The following is a 20,100-nucleotide window of genomic DNA, read 5'->3' on the forward strand; positions in this document are numbered from 1 at the left end:
ATCCTCTGGATTAAGAGTAGTCTGCTTTTGGATATGCCTGTTCTTCCATCTCAGGCCTTAGCAAGAACTTCTCATTGAGTTAAGCCTGGTCTTCATTTTGTGATCTTTCAGTGACACTACAGGCCATTACACTCAGATGAATTAAAAGCCGCTTGTAAAGTCAATGACTTTTTTTTTTTCCCAAAGGTAGAATTAACAGATGTGTACAGTCAATATAATGAGGTGTATCTTGGATGACAATTACTTGATATTTTCTTGGAGGCTTTCCAACTCACTGATAATTATGAGTATGTATGGAGAAGAAAAAAGGCTCTTTCTCTCAGAGTAGGCAGAATCTGTAAACATGATTTTCAGCCTTGTGGAGAGTACTAGATTAAGATTTTAATTTACAGTCTCAAGCTGTAGTTAGCCTTTTCGTATCCAGTCGCCTTTGTATAATAGTGGGCATCATCCTTACTGAAGAATCCTCTGCCTCACTTGATTTTTGGCTTAGAGTGCCTCAGTTTATCTTGTTAGTGAGCAGTTTCTAATTTCAGGTGCACACAGCACAATTCCAGAATATGGCATGAGATAGTACCCTCACAAAGGTCTGTGGTTAACCTTCAGATGAGGAAATGCAGAAGCACAGTCAGAGTTTCATCACCAGCTGGTGTGCATTATCTCTCAGCTGTTGAAGTACTGCAGGACCACAGGGTGCTCTGTTATTTTTTTCTAAGCACTCAGCTTCCATTTTCCCTCTTGTTGTCTCAGGGGTCAGTCTTCATAATATGTAGGTGGCAAGTGAAGGGTACTCTTATGCTTGCTCCCTGTGTATATAAGAGACTGTGCTTTCTTCTTTCTGGCACTCACAAAAGAAGAGCTGTCATCCCCTGTCAAGGAAAGGTAGGAAGCAATGCTTTCCCTCAGGCCATAGCTAAGACAGGAATCATCTATTGCTGCCAGTGTGCCTTCCGTATCTCCAGTCATCTCCAGCCTTTAAAAGAATGAAGTGTTGTTACCATTCCAACTTCTTAAACTGAGTCTAGTATTAACAGTCATTAAGCCAAACAATGTTAATTTTATTTCACAAAAAAATTCCCGTCTTATTAATCACCAAATGTTTCTGCCTTGTAGTGATTTTCTACGACAGTACAATAGCAGTATCTTTTTTTGAGCATTTTAAAAGGAAATAACCTCCCTATACATTCTCTCCTTATCTGTAGGAAAAAAAGTGGACTTCAATACAGTACAAAATTATCTTGTATTTGTAAGCAAATGAAAGTACTTTGTGAAGGAAGGGTATTGGAGGAAAGTTTATCCCTGAGAAATAAGAGGCAATTTTGTTTATGAAGGTGGTTCCTTCACCAGCTTCTGAAACCCAACCTACTTTCTCTATGTGCAGTCAACACATTAAAAATCTTATGGACCTTCAGCTGGACTATATATTGAATGAGAGGAAACAAGACCTAAGATTTAAGCTGGGACAATGTGTACACTACACTTGTATACATTGCTTTGTGGGTGACTGCCATCAACAAGGTGTAACCATTTCTGATTACAGGGGCTCCTATGCTACTAGTGGTAGGGCTGAGCATGGATTATGGCCTGTCTCTTACTTCTTCTCCCATGGCAGAGAGGGCTCATGAGTCCCAGTGGACATATGCAATTGTGCTGCTGGCTCAGTGGAAGAAGTGATTTAATGCTGTAACTATACTTTTGCAGGTTAAAGTACTAAGATTAGCAGTCAGAGAGCTGGACATCTAGTTTTCATAGGTTCACATACTGTCAGCAGCTTAGAAGATTTAAAACTAGCCTCAGGAGAAGCAAATGGCTGCTTCTCCTGTATTGGAAGTGAAAGTACATGTAAGACTGGAAAAATGATTTGTTATTTATGGCAGCTTGTTTTGCTTGTGGTACCTGTGAATGCTTCTCCAGTTGAAGTTTTTATTCCGCATCACCACAGGTGGAACTTGATTCATTACGCTGTGGTTGTTAGTGCACTGGGTAAGGCAGGGTGTTGTAAGGACACAGCAGAGACCATCAGCAACTTCTGAACACGGGAATGAAAACACATGAAGTTAATCCTTCACTGTTTTCTCAGCAAGGACACTATGACACAGGCTTAACTTCTTTTCCTCGTATGCTTGCTTTTTAATTTATCAAGGGGTATGTTTCCATAGTATGAGTGAGGAACTAAGAAACAGAGTAAGTGATTTGATGAAAATCTAGAAGGAATTTTATGACAGATCAGAGACTTAAACACAAGTTTCCTGAGTCTCTCATGAGTTCTGCTTTTTTCTTTCCATCCTGTCAGCCATGCAAACTTAGTAAAAAATAGATACAAGATACAACCACTCAGACTGGATTGTGTTTGCATCTATTCTGCCTGGAATGACTCAAGGTTTGCATGTTCATGTTGCATTCAGATAACCTTCATCTCTTTTTCTCCATTGCCTCCTCTTTGCTCCCCTACAAACATTGTGTATGTTCTTCTGTCATTGATAATGTTGATGTTTTAGACCTCTGAGCTTTATTTCAGCAAAGCCTATCTTTACTTGTCTTGAATTCTTGGGTTGATTTCAGTTGCACTGTTAGGGATAACCTGTTTTTTCTCAGGGTGAGATACTGCAGTATCTCATGTAGGGGCAAGGAGATGAGCTAAATTGCATTATGTCCACTCTTACATCTATAACTCAAGTTGTTATAATTATTTTTCAGAATGTTTGGGTTTGATTGTTTTCCTCTTTCTAAACAGAGAAAGATGCCAGATAACTAAAATGTAAAGAAATATATTACCCTGTTTAAATTCTCACTCACCTATATCATTGGACTTGAATGTTTTGAAAGTGAGGTGTTTTTTTTTTCCAGTTTATCAGAATACCCTTTTTCATTTACCCATGAAATATGCAAATATTGCGGCTTTATACTTTGTACCCGTTACTAATTAAAGCCCAGAACCTCTCATTTTCTTATACCTTTTATGCAACTATTTTATTTCAATTCTCCTTTCTCTTTCATTTTAGAACTTTCTTATTTTAATGTACCATAACTGCAATCACTTAATTGTGCTGCTTGTCAAGTCATCTCTTTGACACAGGTTAAACTGCCATAAATCTGGAAAATTGTGGTTAAAGCAGGTTCTGTATCTGTATCTAGTTGAGTTCTCAGATTGATTTCCATTGTACAGTCAGCAGTAGCTAACTTATCTTCAGAATAAAAAATAAGGTGGAAGATATACACCAATCATTTTTCTGCTAGTTGTTCTGTGATAGCGGAATTTCAAGTCTTGGACATAGGGAAAACCTCTTGTTCTGGGCCTCTGATACAGAGTTCTACAGTTGCTAGTGGAAAATGGGTTTATTCTGCTGTTGCTATTGTTTTTACCTGAGTAGTGATTCACAAGGTCTTCGAGGCACTGAAAGGTTTGCCGTGGAGAGATGTAATACCAGTTATTTGGAAGGCGGAAGATCCTGTAATGTTTCACCTCCCTGTGCCGCACTGACAAGGAATATAATCCTGGAGAAACAAGAGGACTAATTACAACAATTTCGAGTCCTAATTCTGCAGGAATAGCTGAGACCCCAACCGCACAATGTTTCTAAAGGTCCCAGGAAGTTCTTACAAAACTGAATATCTGTCCTAATTTTCTGCATTTTAAGTATAACAAATAGAATAGAATGCCCAGAATTCAGGACTTGGATTTTGATTGATTCTAAATTTCTGATATGTTTTTCTTTTACATTTACTGATGTAGTATTTTTTGAAATGATGTAAGGGAAACAGGCCTTCAGAACAGAAGTTGTTTGCCTTTCCCTGAACACAAGGACCAGACTCATCTGCTGGGCTCCTGATTTTAATCACCTGGTTTAATTAGCTTCCAGAAATGCAGTAGCTAGTACCTGTTAATGTGGTCCTGGCAGGAGATTACAACTGGATTTTTTTGTTTGTTTGTTTAAAACTATTATGTTGCACTTAGTTCATAAGGACTGAACATGTATTCTAAATTTCTTTGAAATTTGTGTCGGTGTTAACATGAAACTAATTCATTTGTGGTATGCAAGTGGTCAGAGCTGATGATTTAGTGTTCCTTTCTAACTGTAGTATTATTAAATTTGGGTATGTTCCAGTGCTTTATAAAAGTAGAAGACATCACAGTGGACAATGGGAGATGTATTCCCATTGAAAAGAATAATGAAGTGTGGACATTATAACTCCTATACACCAACACAGTTAAAATTCTGTTGGCTTATGCTGAAAATTGATATACTAGCAAAGAAAAAGCGTGATGAGAGTTGGGAAATCAAATTAATAAATTTCTTACGAAGATGGAATAGTTTAGAGTCAGTAGTTCTAATAATCAGTAGTTTAGAAAAACAGATGGAATAATGGTAAAGAAAATGAAGACATAATTTTGGGGAAGTATATGAAAGAGCTACCTGCTTACACAGGGAACCCAATTATCCATCATCCTTTCTGCTTTGTATGTATTTTATGACTTTCTCAGCCACTTGTTTGCAGACCAGCAACATTTTCTCTGCTCGAAAATTCTCACTGCCTAATAAGTTTTACACGTGACCAAAGTGAATAATACTGTTTAAACAACTGTGTCCTGTTTATGGTGGTGCCTGTGGAACTTTCCAAGGCCATGGTTAACCTTGTTTTCAGCACTGTTCAGTGTAGGTGACCAGTGAAAACTGGAATGCTGCACTGGGTGCCTTTTTCTTCTCATTACGTACATTTTCAGGTTTTTAGGGTATCCACATGGAGCGGGATAGGGAGAGAATTAAGGCTTGTTAAACTGTTCATGCCAGAGATCAAAGGAGAAAGTTCCTCACCTTTCCTAGTCTCACTCTCTCTGATCATGAAGGAGCCGACCTTGGTGTTGGGGAGCTGTAGAAGTTCTTCTGCTTTCTCTCTTCCCAGCCCTTCAAATAGCCAGCTGTGAAGGATGAAAAAACAAATTCTGAAATTTGGACACCAGTGAAACAGAGCAGCATGTGGTCGTGAAAGTGCAGCATTAGCCAGGAAAGTGACTGCAAAAACAACTGTAGTTATTCTCTAAACTATGTCCAGGCGTATTTTTCAGTTTATGGAGAAAATCTTGCTCTCCATTTTCACATACTGAGTTTAAATAGCTTTTGTGAGACAAAGAGAAGAACAAAGAAGTCTTGGACTTACTAGGGCAAACGAAACTTTTCAAGCTACCTTTATCTGGATTGCTAGGGACATATCCATGTGACATATCGATGGGACATCTGTGGCATTTGAGATGTTTTAGTTAGTCCCCCTTCTTTGTTTAAGCAACTTTTGCTAACACAGATTGTATTTTACTGTACAGGGAATACACCCCAGATGAAATTATTTACCTTATGCTAGGGAACAGTCCAGTCTTTTAGATTAATTGTTTTTTTGAATAAGGGAAAGCGTCATTACTAATTCTCCTGATAACCTAACACAGTATTTTTCTACAGTTAGTCAGTAATGATACAGCTGAGCTTGCTGTACCAGTGTAGGAGTCACTGGTACTTTAAAGTAATGTTATTCTTATGTGTTTGATCCTGTCTTGAGGAAACTTCAAACATGCTAATGGAAAGCGCCTGTCTGTGCCTTGCATTTTGAAAAGCATCTCTGTTTCAAGAGGGTATAGAACATATTAAAATTTAAGCACTTGCATAAATCCCAATGAAGTTCACAGTTCATATGCTTAAGATTAAACAGGTGTTAAAACCCTTTTCTAGAAAAACCTTAAGTGTATGCTTCAATGTTTTCTTCCTGACTGTTGTCTAGGGCAACAAGAGAGCTCTGAATATTCCTTAGCTGTTTCACTGAATGACTTATTTGTCTTTCTATTTGTTTGTGGGTGGTTTGTTTTTGTTTTATCATGAACAAATAGGACTTCCATTTTTGAAACCTTTGTAAAAAGTTCTTTCTCAATCGAATCACTTTCTTGAAATCTTAGAATTAAAAATCAGTCCGCATGACAGAAGTATTTTAATTATCTCATGTGAAATCAAAAGTTTTTTGACCCTTGCAGTTATTTCAAACTATGTTTTTCATTTTCATATATTCTAAACTTATATATCAATTGATGTCAGATTTCAAGGGAACTGAGACATGAGGAATTATATCAGGCTATCAATAAATAAAATTTCTGCCTAGTTATTCTTGGTGTAGTTTTAATTATGACACAGAATAACTTTAATCGGTACAGTAAACGTACAAAAATTAGTGTCGAGTTGTTATGGGAAATGCATTTACTTACCCATGATAAACCTTTGCTACATATTTCCCTGGAATATAATTTTCTCGTCCTGTTGTAAGGGAATGGACTCTCCACCAACCTCCTTCACTGTGTGAAAGGAAGACAAGGAATATTTTCAGATATATTTTTTATATTTCCTCGTTTTAGAAGTGAGTTAAGACGTACACGCTAGCCTGTAACCTTCTATCTGTGTTCTTGAATTCTCAGACTCAGAAATGGACCCAAGTTTGTTTCATTTAGAGTAGTTTCTTTAAATTTGGACACAGAAATAAGTTGCATTTTTTCCATCTCAATTGCGTAAGTAACAAAATATTTTTTCTGTAGTTAAAAGAAGAAGGGTAAATATGCAGTGGTTAAACCACGCTGTGCTGTCTTCCCACAGCTAGACTTCTCTTGGTATCCAAGACACTCAGTTTATGGCTGAGCATGCTGTGTCTAGACAGCCTTGTAGTTCCTCCTGCAGCATCAGGGAAGAGAAGCTCAGCATATGGTCTCTGTCTGCAATGAAACAAGTTTTCAATCTAACAGAACTGCTTCATGGTTTGTTCTTTCCCTTTTCTTCCATGAGTTGCTCCAAAAGGCTCCAAAAAAAAAGAAAAAAAAAAAAAAGAAAAAAAAAAAGACCTTATAGCCAAATGTATGTGACCAGGCATATGTTTCTTCATTGATCTGTCATAGATTATTGATGAACTGAATACTGGCTTTAGATTTTGAGTCCCATTGGAGGGCAGTAATAAAAATTTTCACAGGGATGCTGCAGTGTTTTAGAGACTAATGAAAGGAATTATGTCAGTGCTGAGTTAGGATGATTTATGCTTTTTTCTCCACCTTTTCCTTTAAGGATTTGAATCCAAATAATAGTGTTTGAATACTCTTTTTGTGGCAGTTCCAAAATAATGCTTCCAAATAATTCCCAGGCAGCAGATCCAATACTCAGTCAGTCTAGGTCAAGACAGCTGAGTTGCAAACACTAAGTTAAACCTCTTGGCTTATAATGACTGGCATCATGGTCCAGAAAGTATGAACTGAAGGAAAAAGAGAAGTCTGCTATTTAGAGTTGGAAGTTTTAGTGCCCTGCAAGTTTTGTTTGTGGTTGTGTTGTGAAATAGTTTAAAAGTTCAGGAACTTTTATTTGTTTGTTTCTTTGTTTTCCACAGAACTCTCAGAACCCATTATTGCAAGAATAAAAAAAAAAATTGGAGACACTCAGCATATACCTCCCTACAAACTATAATATTACTAATGCTGTAAAATCCCAGTGGTGGTTAAAAGTCCAAGAGCAGCATGTCCCTCCTGGGGCAGGAGCCACAGAAATCATATACACTAGTGTATTTCTCTGGAGGACGGCTAGTCCTGCAAGCACAAACTAAGTAATGAACGGTTCCTGGATGAGTGTGGAGAGAGAAGAATGCTGTCAGTGATCTTGATCTAATTCTGCCAACCTAGAGCAGTCATCAGTATCTGTGAGGAGTTGTAGTTTCCTGGTATGATTCACAGAGCTGATTGCCAATACACTTAATTGCTTTGGTTGAAGGCTAAAAAGCAGTTATTCTAAGAGCTGTATGTGCTGCCTTCTAACGATTGGCATGGTAACTCCTTCTCACTTGTGTTCTGACCATGCCTGCCACGCTACTTTTCTTTTCCACTGTGTTTGGCTTCTTCGAATGACTTGAGAGAATATATACCTAAAGGTTATGTACACACAGCAAGAACCTGTATGCAAATAGTTCCTGTTAACATCATCCCAGCTGGGAAGAACAGGGTCCTTCATTAGGACATGGTGCTTTGCATAGAGCATTGCTTTTTGTCTGTGCACAAGCTGATCCAAATCAGGAAAAGTAAAGTTCTTATCAAGGCTTACTTTGGCTCTTGTTTATTGCAGGAAATGTTCTTGATGGTTGCACACCAGATAAACCTGATAAAAACTGCTACAGTAGTAGCCTAGTACTTTTGGATTTTTTATGTCTAGCAGATCATATTATACAACACATGCATACATATGACTAATGATACATACAAATCCCATTGTTATAAGTATATGTAGTTTTGTGATGATTAAAGTTGGGAGTGAAGATTTCAGCTGGGATTTCCAGGCTAAGGTAATCATAGACTCATAGAGAGTGACACTGATTTTTGGAAGCTCTCTATCAGAAAAAAAAAAAATTAATCTTGTGGTACTGCCTGTGCCTTTTGATCTCCAGGTTCAGGGAAAGCACTGTGTCAGCAGGACATGGCAGCAGCCATTCTGGGTCAGATCAGAAGTCTGTATACAGCTGTGAGAGAAGTCTCTGAGAATTCATGAAGCATCTGTGATACTTCTCTTGAGTACTTCTGTCCTCCAACTATTTCATGTTCTGGCTTCTCCAGTTAGAGAAGTCTGCCATGAATTTAGAGATCCTCAAAGGATTTCTCTGATATAAATGTCTTTTATCTCCTCTTAAATCCATCTGCTCCTTCAGTTGCGAAAATGAAATCTCTCATTTCTATTTAAGTTGTGAAAACAGGGACTGAGTAACTCCTAGGAAGTCACTGTGTGCAGATACAAGTTGTGCAAAAAGGAATAACAGATCTATTGCTCTCCATTTTTCAAGAATTGTGCTTATTCTGGTATGTGACAATATTTGCACTATATTTAAGATCAGCCTAAACTAGTGTAATTATTTTTCTTGAGCCTGCTTCCTTGTGAGGTTTGTAAATTTTTGAGTAGAAATAGCAAGGAAATCTTTGACTTTTTTTTTTTTCCCCTATCAAAAAAGTGCAGATTGAATTTTAAAAATAAAGAGAATAGCAGTTATTTTATTTCTGTTATAGTTGCCTTAAATGCAGGATGAAATTCAAAGTCCTAACCAGGAAGGGGTTGTTAGATTAAAAGGAGTGAAAGAGATGCTTAAAATTCAGAATCATTTTCCTTTTCTACCTGATTCGAACTACTTTTGCTTACTCAGTTTTCCACAAGTATCGGTGCTTTCTGAAAATCATTTTTTAAAGCAGAATTCACTTTTGACTCCTTTTTAAAATTATAGTCTGAATCTATATCTTCAGAAGCTATTTCAGAGGATCTAAAAAAAAACTGAAATCCCTAATCTTTAAAATCCAGGAAAATTTACTCTATGGCTAGGAATCCTTCTCTGTTGATTCTAAACATAGTTCATTTTGCTGAACTGCATCCACTTGGAGTCATATACACAAAACATAACTTTCTTCAATTGTAACAAAACATAGCTTTAAAAAAAATGGATCTACTTACTCTGATAGCACACGTAGTTTTTCTCCTACATGAAATATAGGTTGGCTTATGTCTGCTGAGGGATAGTCATAGAGGACAGCAAGGAAATCACTCTCTTGACCTGTTAAAAAAGACAGAAAATGTCACTTACCAATGTGTGTCACTTACCAGAGTTCTCAAGAAGAATGGAAGAAATGTGTATATTCTGTTTTATAGAAAGTCATAAAAAGCCTGTAACTTTGGAGAAGAATGTGAAGATACTAGAAATGAAAAAAAGGCCGCTTAGTTAATTATAACCAGCTAATTTTAGGCCAGTTCTAGTAATTATCATACTAAGGGACATACTCAGTTTTGAAACTATCAAAATTAGTATTTATAATACTATGAGGTAACCTGGATTTGATGAATGCCTGTATCTCTAAGTGCCTCCAGCTACAACTCTGAGCCATGTTTTCCTTTAAGGAGATGAAGATGTGTGTTGAATTGTTCCAGTGTTTAGCACCACTGGTACATTTTGAAATCATGAAAGTAGTTCAGGTAAAGGGCAATGTGAGTGTAGTTATAATTGCCCATTTCCCATCAGCTTTGTAAATCAGTTTAATGAACAGCCAGAGGCCCTCGTTCTCTTTCTTATATTGAATCTGTCCTAGGGGTGGCACATGATGCTCCTTATTTTCCATAAATGAAGAGAGGCAAAATGCATGTTTATATTAAATCACTATGTGATTTAATCTGCAAGTCCCAGAACTGAGGTCAGAAAAGAGATAAGAAGGCTTTTACATCAGTCAGGATGAGTCTGAGTCTTGCAGCACTGTAAGAACATGTGTTGAGCCCTTGGATTCCTGAGGGGAATGGAGTCTTGCACTTTGAGCAAAACTGACTACGAAGCATTGAAAAGTTTCTCATCCAGCAGGAGTACCCAGCAAACGCTGACAGGTGGGAGATTTGGAAATGAATGATGGTGGGTTTTATGAGCATGGTGGTGGTGGGTTGATAGTTGGACTAGGTGATCTTAGGAGAGTTTTAACACTTCTAGTTGTCTTTACAGCAGTGATAGTAAAAATATGTGATAAGAAAAATATTCTATATCCATCATTTAAAAGAAACAGAAAGTAACATTTTCTCAGTTAATTTTGAGTAGCTTGATGATACAGAGGTGAGCATTACGCAATGTAAAAGTCCTTTCACATTTATATTCCAAGCGGTTGTAAGTTTGTTTAGTTTTCCTAGCTGTTGCCGAATGAAATAGTCCTATGATACAATCAGTAAGCGTCCTTATAGATATATATGGGTGTCTAGAGTCGGGAGTAGACATAAATTAATTTGTCAGTACATGTTGTGTTAGTGTTGCATGGTTTTCTTAGTTGATAAGTGTCACTGAATTGAAAAGAACTAGTCCAGCACCTTTGTATCACCCAATTGCCATGATTAGTCAACTGTATTCTATATAATTCATTGAGCTATACATTCTGTGCCAAACAAGCCTTTCATCACTTTCCTGTTACGCACTAAAAATGAAGAAATATTTTCTCTGTCTCTGAAACTGCATTTAGCGACGCTTTTTTAAAAACTTATTTCTAACTGTTCTTTCTCCATGCTGAAAGAGTGGAAAGTCCTTTTCTGCCCTCTTTCCTATTCTGTGTGGTGGTTTGCATTTTGTTATGCACTGCAGAGAATATGCTTTTTTCTCTGCTCTAGAAAGATCTGCATTACTTTGATTATTCTTTCATCTTTATATCTGTTTTAGTTTCATTTTTGCTTGTGAATTTGGAGGTCTGAAAAGGAAGGAATTAATCATAGTGTCGGCTGCTGCATCCATGCAACCACTTAAAATGTGTGTACTTATATTATGCAAAACCTTTCAAGTTTCCCACTCCACTAACAAGCCCTCATTTTAATTGGTATTTAAATCAAACCTCACTGGGTTTTTTGGTTTTATGAAATACCCCACCACACTCTACAGTGTTTCACAAAACCCATACAAGCTCTTTTCAAAGACAAAAGTCTTGAAACGGGGCTGAAGAGATTACCCTGTTTCTCCACACCCAAATTTCAGTTATATTGACTGAGCTTCCTTCTAACACAACCTCTCCTCCACAGTTTAAGTGTGTAGGTGACAGGTGAAATGGAACAACTCAAAAGCTAGAGTGGAAAGATGAATCATTTCCATTCAGTAAGGTGTAGTGGCTATTGTTTTTTTTGTTTTTTAAGGAGAGAAAGATGAGTATGAAATACAAGCTAGTTTTAGATGCCTGCATGGCTAGATGTCTTTAAAGGTGAGACTGAATCCTGCATGGCCCAAAGTACTCATTCAGAGGACAGCTGTGAATGCACTACAATTGAAGAGAGGAGGGAGAGCACAGGCAATGCATCCAAATCCTAATTCCCGCGTGGTCTTCCAGCTTTCATGTCTGACAGGAATACTGTGATTTATGGCACATCAAATCCCAGAGGGGTTAAAGGAGAGCAGTGGTGTGGCGGGGCGGCGCGCTGTGCTTCTGTCGCGAGGTGTGGCTGCAGAACCAACATTGACGTGTACTCAAATTAGTTCTAACCCTGCCAGCTCGGGAAGTGAGAGTTATGCATGTGCAGTAGTGCACGGCTCAGAAAGGATTGACCTGATTCAAGGTCCCCAGAGAGAGTAAAAGAGGGGATGGGCTCACAATCTCTGATGATGTCTTACTGCTACAAAGCTTTATCAGGGATGCCCACGCAGTATGCTTTCAGATGGAGTGCTGTCATATTTGGGGTTATGCATTTTTCCTTATATCAGAACTAAGGCTGATGTACTGGAGGTGAGAAATGCACAAAGCTATGACCTGAGTGCAGCTCTCAAGCTGCACAAGAGACTTACAGAGATCTGACAAAGACATTTGCATTATGGATCAATTCTGCAACTGCAATTCATTGAATCATAGAATTGTTTGAGTTGGAAGAGACCCTGCAATGAACAGGAACATAGACGGCTAGAACAGGTTGCCTAGAGCCCCATTCAGCCTGACCTTGAATGTCTCCCAAGAATATCTCTTCCTTCAATGTCTCATCCTTTCTGTTAATCTTCTTTTCTTTCTTTTCCCTTCTATTTCACTCTTTCCTTTTATTCCACCCCACTGAAATGAGCCATTCTTCCCAATAACTACTTGGACTCTTGTAAGTCTGTGAATCAGATCCTCCACCTTTCCTGAAGTAAAGGCGTCTCTTCTTGGCCTGAGGGAAAGCTTCACTTTAATAACATGATTTAGAGTTTGATCTGCTCAGGAAAGTAAATAGATACATACTCACTGGATTACCACAATATCTGCTTTTAGTTCTGTGTTCCATTTAAAAAAATGTTATTTCCATTGGGTTTGAATGACAGTGCTGATGCTTGTGTTCCTGACTTTAACTAGAAACTTTTAAGCCATTATGAAAGTTAATGGCCTGATCAAAATTGAGAGAGATCAAAAGACCAATGCAGGTATTTAAAATATGAATCTAGTTTTGATAGTTTGGTATTTATGATGGCAGCTGTTGGGAAGATGAGCATAGGCACTCTTCATAAATAAGTAAATAAATAAATAAATGGATGGTTTGTATTATGTGCCCCTGGTTTGCCACTAAGTATTTGGTCTATGCTTTATCAGGACCTAGGGCTATACTGCTGCTTGACAATGCTAAAAGCAGGCTATATTTCATTCAAACAGTCATGAAAACAGCTTGGTTCTCCATCCTTACAAAGCCAAGCAGCACAAGTGGACAATCTTTGTTGGAGAGCCCCAGTATTTTGATTAACACCCTCCTCCCACCCCTTAAAAACAACAACGCTTTTTTCTCTTTTGCACCTCTGGGGAGCAATTTACTGCAGCACTTGTCTGGCACAGTGCAGCATGATGAGAGCTAGGGCTGTGCATAGTCTCTACCCACTCACTTGCAGTTCGGTCTGTGGGAGGTCAGTGGAGGTCTCTCGCTTTCCATCTCAGACACACGATCTCTATCAGCCTATGGAGGGTTTTGCAATTTAAATTTGATTTTTTCATTTGTGCATGCTTGGAGTAGGTGCATTAGATTCACCTTTTTCAAGCTTGACCTATGAAATGTCTGTTTTTGTATACCTTTAGTTGATAAACTTAGTGACGTGGAAAGATGGCCACGTGCTACTTTTAATACAATTGTGCAAGATTAAATTTCAGGTTCAGTTTTGATGTAATATCATTATGATTTTTAACCTTTAAAAAGGTCACAATTAAGGCTCAAGAGAAAAATTGTGTGAAACATCACATGGAAGTTTGTCAAAATGTGGTATTTCTCATTTCCAACGCGTCGGTTCTTTCTGAATTGGAAGGAACATCTTTCAGGAGACACCAGCATATGCAAGTATTAAAGTAATATATCTTTTTAATTAAAGTAATTCTGGGAACTTTGGGCTAGGACATACCTAGAAATAAACACTGTCTACAGATGCCCTCCTCCTCCCACAGGAAAACCTCACACTTGCCTGATTTTTCTATCAGACAGATGAAGGAAGATGCATGACTGAAGGTATCATATATTTTGAACATATTTTTGCTCTTGAAAGAAATTAAATGAGTCCTTACCCATCTGGCTTGCCCCATTTGTTTCTTCTCCTCCTTCTGCGGAGGCTCTCGGTGTTTTCATAGTGTTTCCCATTGCGCTCTCCAATTCCGTCAAAGCTCTTCAGAACTAAATCAAAGGAAACATTGCATTTAAACTGCAGAATAACACCTGCTGTGCCAACACATGAAAAATAACCCAGTTTTGATGTTTTTACTTTTGAGAATGTGTCTCAAATTCATGTGAGAGTTTTACATATTTGCTAAACTCTCACCACTGTGGTGCTTTTATCAGGGGAATAGCAGAAAACCACAGCTAGGGAAGTTGCTCAGAAGAACGTAATGTAGTAAAAGTTTCCATTACCAGTACCTCAGCACAATAGGAAGTCACTGCAAAGCCATGCCCGTACAGTCATTTATGTATAAAAATGTTCTTTGCAGCACTTGGAGTTCTCAAGCTACAAAGAAGTTAATTAGATTGTCGTATCTCTTTTCAGCTCTGTGTACTGTGTTGCTGTATTGCCGAACACTAAGAGTGTTGCTCGGTGATTTTCTTCTGATGCAATTGTGACCTCAGCAAATGGGGGCAATGCTTTTTTCCTTTTTTTTTTCTCTTTTCTTTTCCCTTTTTTTCCTTGTCTTTTTTTCTTAAAAGTAACACACTGCCCCCAAACATTTGATCTTAGAGCACTCCTCTTGCAGTTGCACAAATTCTTCAAGATTTTATCCATTGCGTGAATGTATGAGAAATGCTTTGTCAGACAGTAGTGGAACTAAAATAACGACGGGGAGAATCCATTCTCATGTACCCACTCTGATTCTCCATAGCAGTGAGCAGACAGACTTACCCTTTGGATTGGAAGTTTTCATTTGCTATCGTACATTTGCAGAGCAGAATAAGCTATATTTGTTCAAAATTGTACATTAAAATAACTAAGCACTACCAGCTAATAACCAATGATTTAAAAAAAAAAATACTTTTGTAATTTTCTCCATGAAAAATATGTTCCTGCATCACCCTGTGCATTTATACTAAGGTGAGGTGCAATCTGTATCTTTCAGTTTTGTCTTTTATAGATATTTTGAAATTGATTACTGCCTTTGGGATGCTTTTCTTATGACAGGCAAGTGCCTGACAGTGATAGCTGGAGCGGTGTCTAGCTTGAGAAGCAGTACTGCTGAAGTCAGTAATGTGTTATTATTAACTGTTTTGGAAATTGAAGATATTGCTTAATACAATGCACAGTTGACATCTTAGAGAAAATTAGACAACTTTGAGAATAAAATACTATTCAAAGGAAAATACATTGCCTCTAATCAAGGGGAAGCAGGTCGTGAAACAGAATGGTAGTGCGCAGTCCGACTCCATCTGCTTTTCAAACTTGTTAGCTCTGTTCCCAAAGGCTTTTGGTAGATGCCTCTATTTCACCGACCAAGTGACACATTGTCCTTTTTGCTGTCTGCATTTAGGATCTAGTTTATGACACATCTGCAGGATGCAGCTGCACTAGTGTCTTTCTGACAATTGACTCAAATCTGCTTCACAAGGACTTCTTCCATTGCCTAATATAAGGAATCTACAGGCTGAATAGTAATGATTAAAAAAGTAACCTTAAATTTAAATATACTATATTGATGCTTATATTTGAACAAAAAGTCACTCTTGGTAGAATACTCTAGATTATTCTCCATTAAAATACACCTGAATTTCTATAACTAAACCCAGAATTCATTTTCCCAGGCACTCTCAACTTGCAAGATTATAATTTTCCAAACTAACTTTGAAATGTTTTTTCTTCAAGACCTAAGTTTAATTTCTTCAGTATTTTTTCTCATTTATATACCATCCAGAAGAACAGGTATAGGCAAAGTAATAGGGCAGACAATGCTTTGGTACAGATATTATAGACTTTCCTGATGCATCTTCAAATCAGCCAGCAAAATTTCCTAGACATGATGTCTACAGGGCTGAAAAGCTCATCCAGAAAGGTGGGATAAATACCCAGACAGAATCTTCACTGTCCTGCAGTAATCATATTTGTCTAGTACTTAAAAAGGCAGTTCATCTCTAGCTAAGCTGATGCCGAGCTGCACTTACCAGAAGCTTGTGCAATTGTGCATAGGTACCAAATGTGGCAACATGGTTGTGCCCATTTAGAATTTTAACATATGCGACTAGATGAGAATAGCATTAGATGAGAATAGCATTTGAATTTTGTGTCACAAAGAAACACACAAAAATAAAACAGTCCTACCTCTGTATGCTCCTTTATTCTGGATCTCCTGGTATTTGAGGGCCAGAAAAGCAAGTCATCCTACCAGTGAGCAGACTTGTGGCACACTGCTTTCAAGACCGTTTCTCATGCTCTTAAAATTCATTGATAGAGTAGACCCCATTGTCAGGGGTGCCTGAGTCACTTGGAAAAGTAATGTGGAGCATGTGTATATTATGGAAAAACTTCTGAAAGTTTTACCCTGCACTTGCAAACTTTCTAAAAACACAGCACTTTTAGAATCATAGAATCATAGAATCACCAAGGTTGGAAAGGACCTCCAAGATGATCCAGTCCAACTGTCTACCTACAACTAATATTTCCCCATTAAACCATATCCCTTAGTACAACATCTAAACATTTCTTGAACACCTCCAGGAAAAATGACTCAACCACCTCCCTGGGCAGCCCATTCCAGTATCTGACTGCTCTTTTGGAAATGAAATTTTCCCTAATATCCAACCTGAGCCTTACCTGCTGCAGCTTAAGGCCATTCCATCTTGTCCTATCAATAGCTGTGTGGGAGAAGAGACCTTTTGAGCAAGGCACCTTTGTTTTCCTAGATAGTATATAGGAGTCAAATTGAAGCTCTAAGCACTGTTTTAAAAACACCTGATATGTTCTTGAAGGCTTGCTGGTACACAGCTGGGAATTGAACTGCTGTCTAGTCCAGAAGGATCAAGTATGGGTAACACCATGTGCCTACTTTGTTGTAGCTCTGTATACCACATGGAAAACTAGCTTGGTTCACTTCTACAATACAAGTTGCTGCTTTATATGACCTTATTTCTGTCAACAGGATGGAGAAGCATACAGCTTAGTGCTGTTCATTTAGAAGAATCTGACTTACGGAAAATAAAAGTGTTATGAAATACTTTCAGTAACAGTGAAGCGCAATGGCATTTTGGACTTTGATGTCACTAGCATGACAATTTGCTCTGCTTCATTACATTTTCCAGGCTAAGTTTCACTGTCGCTAATTACTACTGGTGGAGCATAAAATCTTGAAGATGACACAGACATCAAGATATTCCCTAAATTCAAAGCAGAAGTGTTCAATTAAAAAAAAAAAAAAGGAAAGGTTGGGCTTCTGCCATTGATTTGCTGATCCAAAGTGATTAAATGGAAAATGATATTTCAGGCCTAGGTTTCCCACCAAGGACACTTGTCACTGTGTATTTGGGCAGAGTGAAGGTGTCTGCTGTTCCATTAAAGGTGGTGGAGTGAATGTCCCAGGCTATAGCTCAACTCTCAGACATTATAAAATAGGATAGAAATAGAAGAAATGGGAAGTTGGACAGGGAGAAGGTTCTACTTGCATGCTGGCAGTGACTCATCACTGTTTTTAGGGTAGCAGCGTATTAATTTGTGTCCTAAGTATTTCTAAAGCAAAGAACTCTTAAGTTCTTTGTTCTGTTCTGTTCTCTGCACAGAACTCTTAAGTACATGGTAGATCTTAATGATTTAAGTAGCGTGTGCTTGTATTGAATATTAACAGCTTAACCTAAATTCATTGTATCACTTTATGATAAATTGTATGATGGTTTCCTCAAATTTAGAGGTGCTCTGCAAAAATAGACTTAACACAAAACTGTAGAGCATCTTGCAGCTGAACTCATTCTTGATCATTTAAGTAAAGAATGGAACAATTATAGTTTTATAGATTACATTCTTTTGAAATAGAGAATCTGTTCCAGGACTCGTCAAGTTTGGTATACAAGTAGAGGCTGCATCCTTCAGTTGTACAAACAGATAATTGTTCCAGACCCAAACAAAATTGCCCACAGACAGCTGTTTGGGAAGAACTGAGGTGAGGTGATTGGTTCCAAACTTATCTTGTTGTAGCACCCCCAAATCATGCACTGAAAAGTGCAGCTGTTAGGATGCAAATCAAGCCCAGCTGAAGTGCAGGTGGAAGATTGCCTCTGCCTGCTTTCAGGCCACCTCTGGCTTGTGTGAAAACCTTATTTTAACCATTGAGACTACATTTTCGGTCTCCCCAGCTTTGGCCCTTTCAATTTGTGCACCTATTGCTTAGTGAAAGCAGGTTGCTGCAGCCACAGCAGTTTGCAAACCCACTACTAGTGCAACCTAATGAACTTTACTGCAGAATTTTTGTAACCAAATGGAATGCAAAGAAACATCAGCATTCCCAGTTTTGTTTTATGTCCTGTTTGTTAAGGGCAGGGCTCTTTGCAAATATGAAACCATTCAAGGTTGAAATCTTACTGACCTAAATCATGTGTCCCAAAAACCTGCTCTACAATTTGCACCTTCCGTTCCTGCAAGCAGCACATGTAGTAATAATTTCCTCTCACATAATCTGTTCTCTGAGAAAATGTGGCTTTGTAGCACTTAAATAGCAGAGCATGGAGGAAATTCCACTGCTTGGTAAGGATTTTTTCAAAGTTATATTTAAAAGGATCAAAGATTAGTAAACGTAAAGAAACAGAAATAATAAGAGAAGTAAAAAACCAAAATGTAAGCGCCCAAGAAAAGCTGTTCCATGGGTAATACTGCAGACAAGTAAAATGAGGAAATATATCATTATTGATGTGTTATGCCTTATTTTGTTTTTGTTACCTGATTTTGACATTTGTACCTTCAAGGTCTTAGAATACAATTCTCAATAATGTCCACATGTAAAATCTGAATTTCATTTAGCTTGAAAATGAAGATAACAGCAACCTGATGGTTTTTTTTTGTTTGTTTTTAGAGGAAAAAAAGAAAACAACTTTAACAAACTGAATTTTATGTGTGAATTTCCCTTAATTCATCATTAATCAAAATTAGCATCCTTTCAGTTTTTAGACACTTGTATCTTTGTCATAAGAAAGAGCAAGGTAATATCATAATCAAGGTAATTCACATGCAAAAATCTAAGTACTCTGAAACAACTCTAATACCACATCATGCAAACTTTTAACCCTTTGAGGAAAAAGCCCGCTAGTCTGTCCATGACATTTCTCATATTTTGTGTTTCAGTTAGCTATGTTTTGCTGCAGCATGAGGTCCTATGCATCTCTCTTAATGCCAGCTTTCAGTAGAAACAGAATCATAGAAATGTAAAATCATTAAGGTTGGAAAAGACCTCTAAGATCATGTAATCCACCTACCAAACACTTCTTGTCCCTTCCATGTTTACTACCAGTCCTTATGAAAAGGATTAAGGCAAGCTTTTCTACTTCTACCTTAGGTGGTACTCGAAATCCATGGTCTGAATGCTGTAATTACTAAAGAAATAAAGTTCCACTTTATATAGGAAAAAAAAAAAAAAAAGGAAGACTTGATCCTGTCTGCAGATAATCTAGATCAGATTAATTTTTACCTTCAAATGCTAGGCATGATACTCCAGGTTGCAGTATTTCTCAAACAAGCCGTAGTCACAACACTGCTCTCATGCTGTCAGCAAGGGTGAGCTGATCAAGCCAAGGAGCAGCCAGGCGAATGAGTGTGTTGTGAAGTTCACGCTGTCATGTAGAGCAGCATTTGCCAAACAGGCCACATACTTCCTCTCTGAGAAATAAGGAAGGCACAAAGTGTTTGCAACAGATGAGGTTTCTGATGCAAGTCACTACTCAAGAAACTTTTATCTATGGGTTGAAAGAAATAGGGAAGTTTTCAACATACTGCATCAGAGCTGGTTGAGAACACATTAAGCAAAATAGCAAAATAACCTTTTTTAAATTAATTGCACAGAAATATTTTTTTCTCTTTTTCTTTTCTAAAATATATTTGTTCAGTAAAGTTCAGTCCCCAATTGCTCTTTTTCCTATGTTGTTGTGTTTTTTTTTTTGGACAGACAGGTAA

The 20,100-nt window shown here is 37.7% G+C and overlaps 2 protein-coding genes across 4 annotated transcripts in view; one reads left to right on the plus strand and one right to left on the minus strand.

The window, feature by feature from the left end:
- The window catches only part of LOC100550182 (thyroglobulin), a 66,089-nt gene that overhangs the window by 12,544 nt on the left and 33,445 nt on the right, over positions 1-20,100 (plus strand). The gene's annotated exons all lie outside the window — the stretch shown is intronic.
- On the minus strand, positions 169-19,780 carry SLA (Src like adaptor). 3 transcript variants are annotated; one of them, XM_003205293.4, is made up of 8 exons: positions 19,619-19,780; positions 14,042-14,147; positions 9,489-9,588; positions 6,242-6,328; positions 4,815-4,918; positions 3,364-3,495; positions 1,897-2,029; positions 169-973 (listed from the first exon to the last, which is right to left on the minus strand). In XM_003205293.4, exons 2-8 carry the CDS (start codon positions 14,112-14,114, stop codon positions 754-756), a joined length of 849 nt encoding a protein of 282 aa, XP_003205341.1. In that variant the 5' UTR covers positions 14,115-14,147; positions 19,619-19,780; the 3' UTR covers positions 169-753. The 3 variants fall into 3 exon arrangements, with proteins under 3 accessions (XP_003205341.1, XP_010707670.1, XP_019469809.1); XM_010709368.3 differs by lacking the exon at positions 19,619-19,780 and adding an exon at positions 16,273-16,297; XM_019614264.2 differs by lacking the exon at positions 19,619-19,780 and adding an exon at positions 14,388-14,579.

This window comes from Meleagris gallopavo, chromosome 3 (genome assembly GCF_000146605.3).
Source record: "Meleagris gallopavo isolate NT-WF06-2002-E0010 breed Aviagen turkey brand Nicholas breeding stock chromosome 3, Turkey_5.1, whole genome shotgun sequence".
Taxonomy (NCBI): Eukaryota; Metazoa; Chordata; class Aves; order Galliformes; family Phasianidae; genus Meleagris; species Meleagris gallopavo.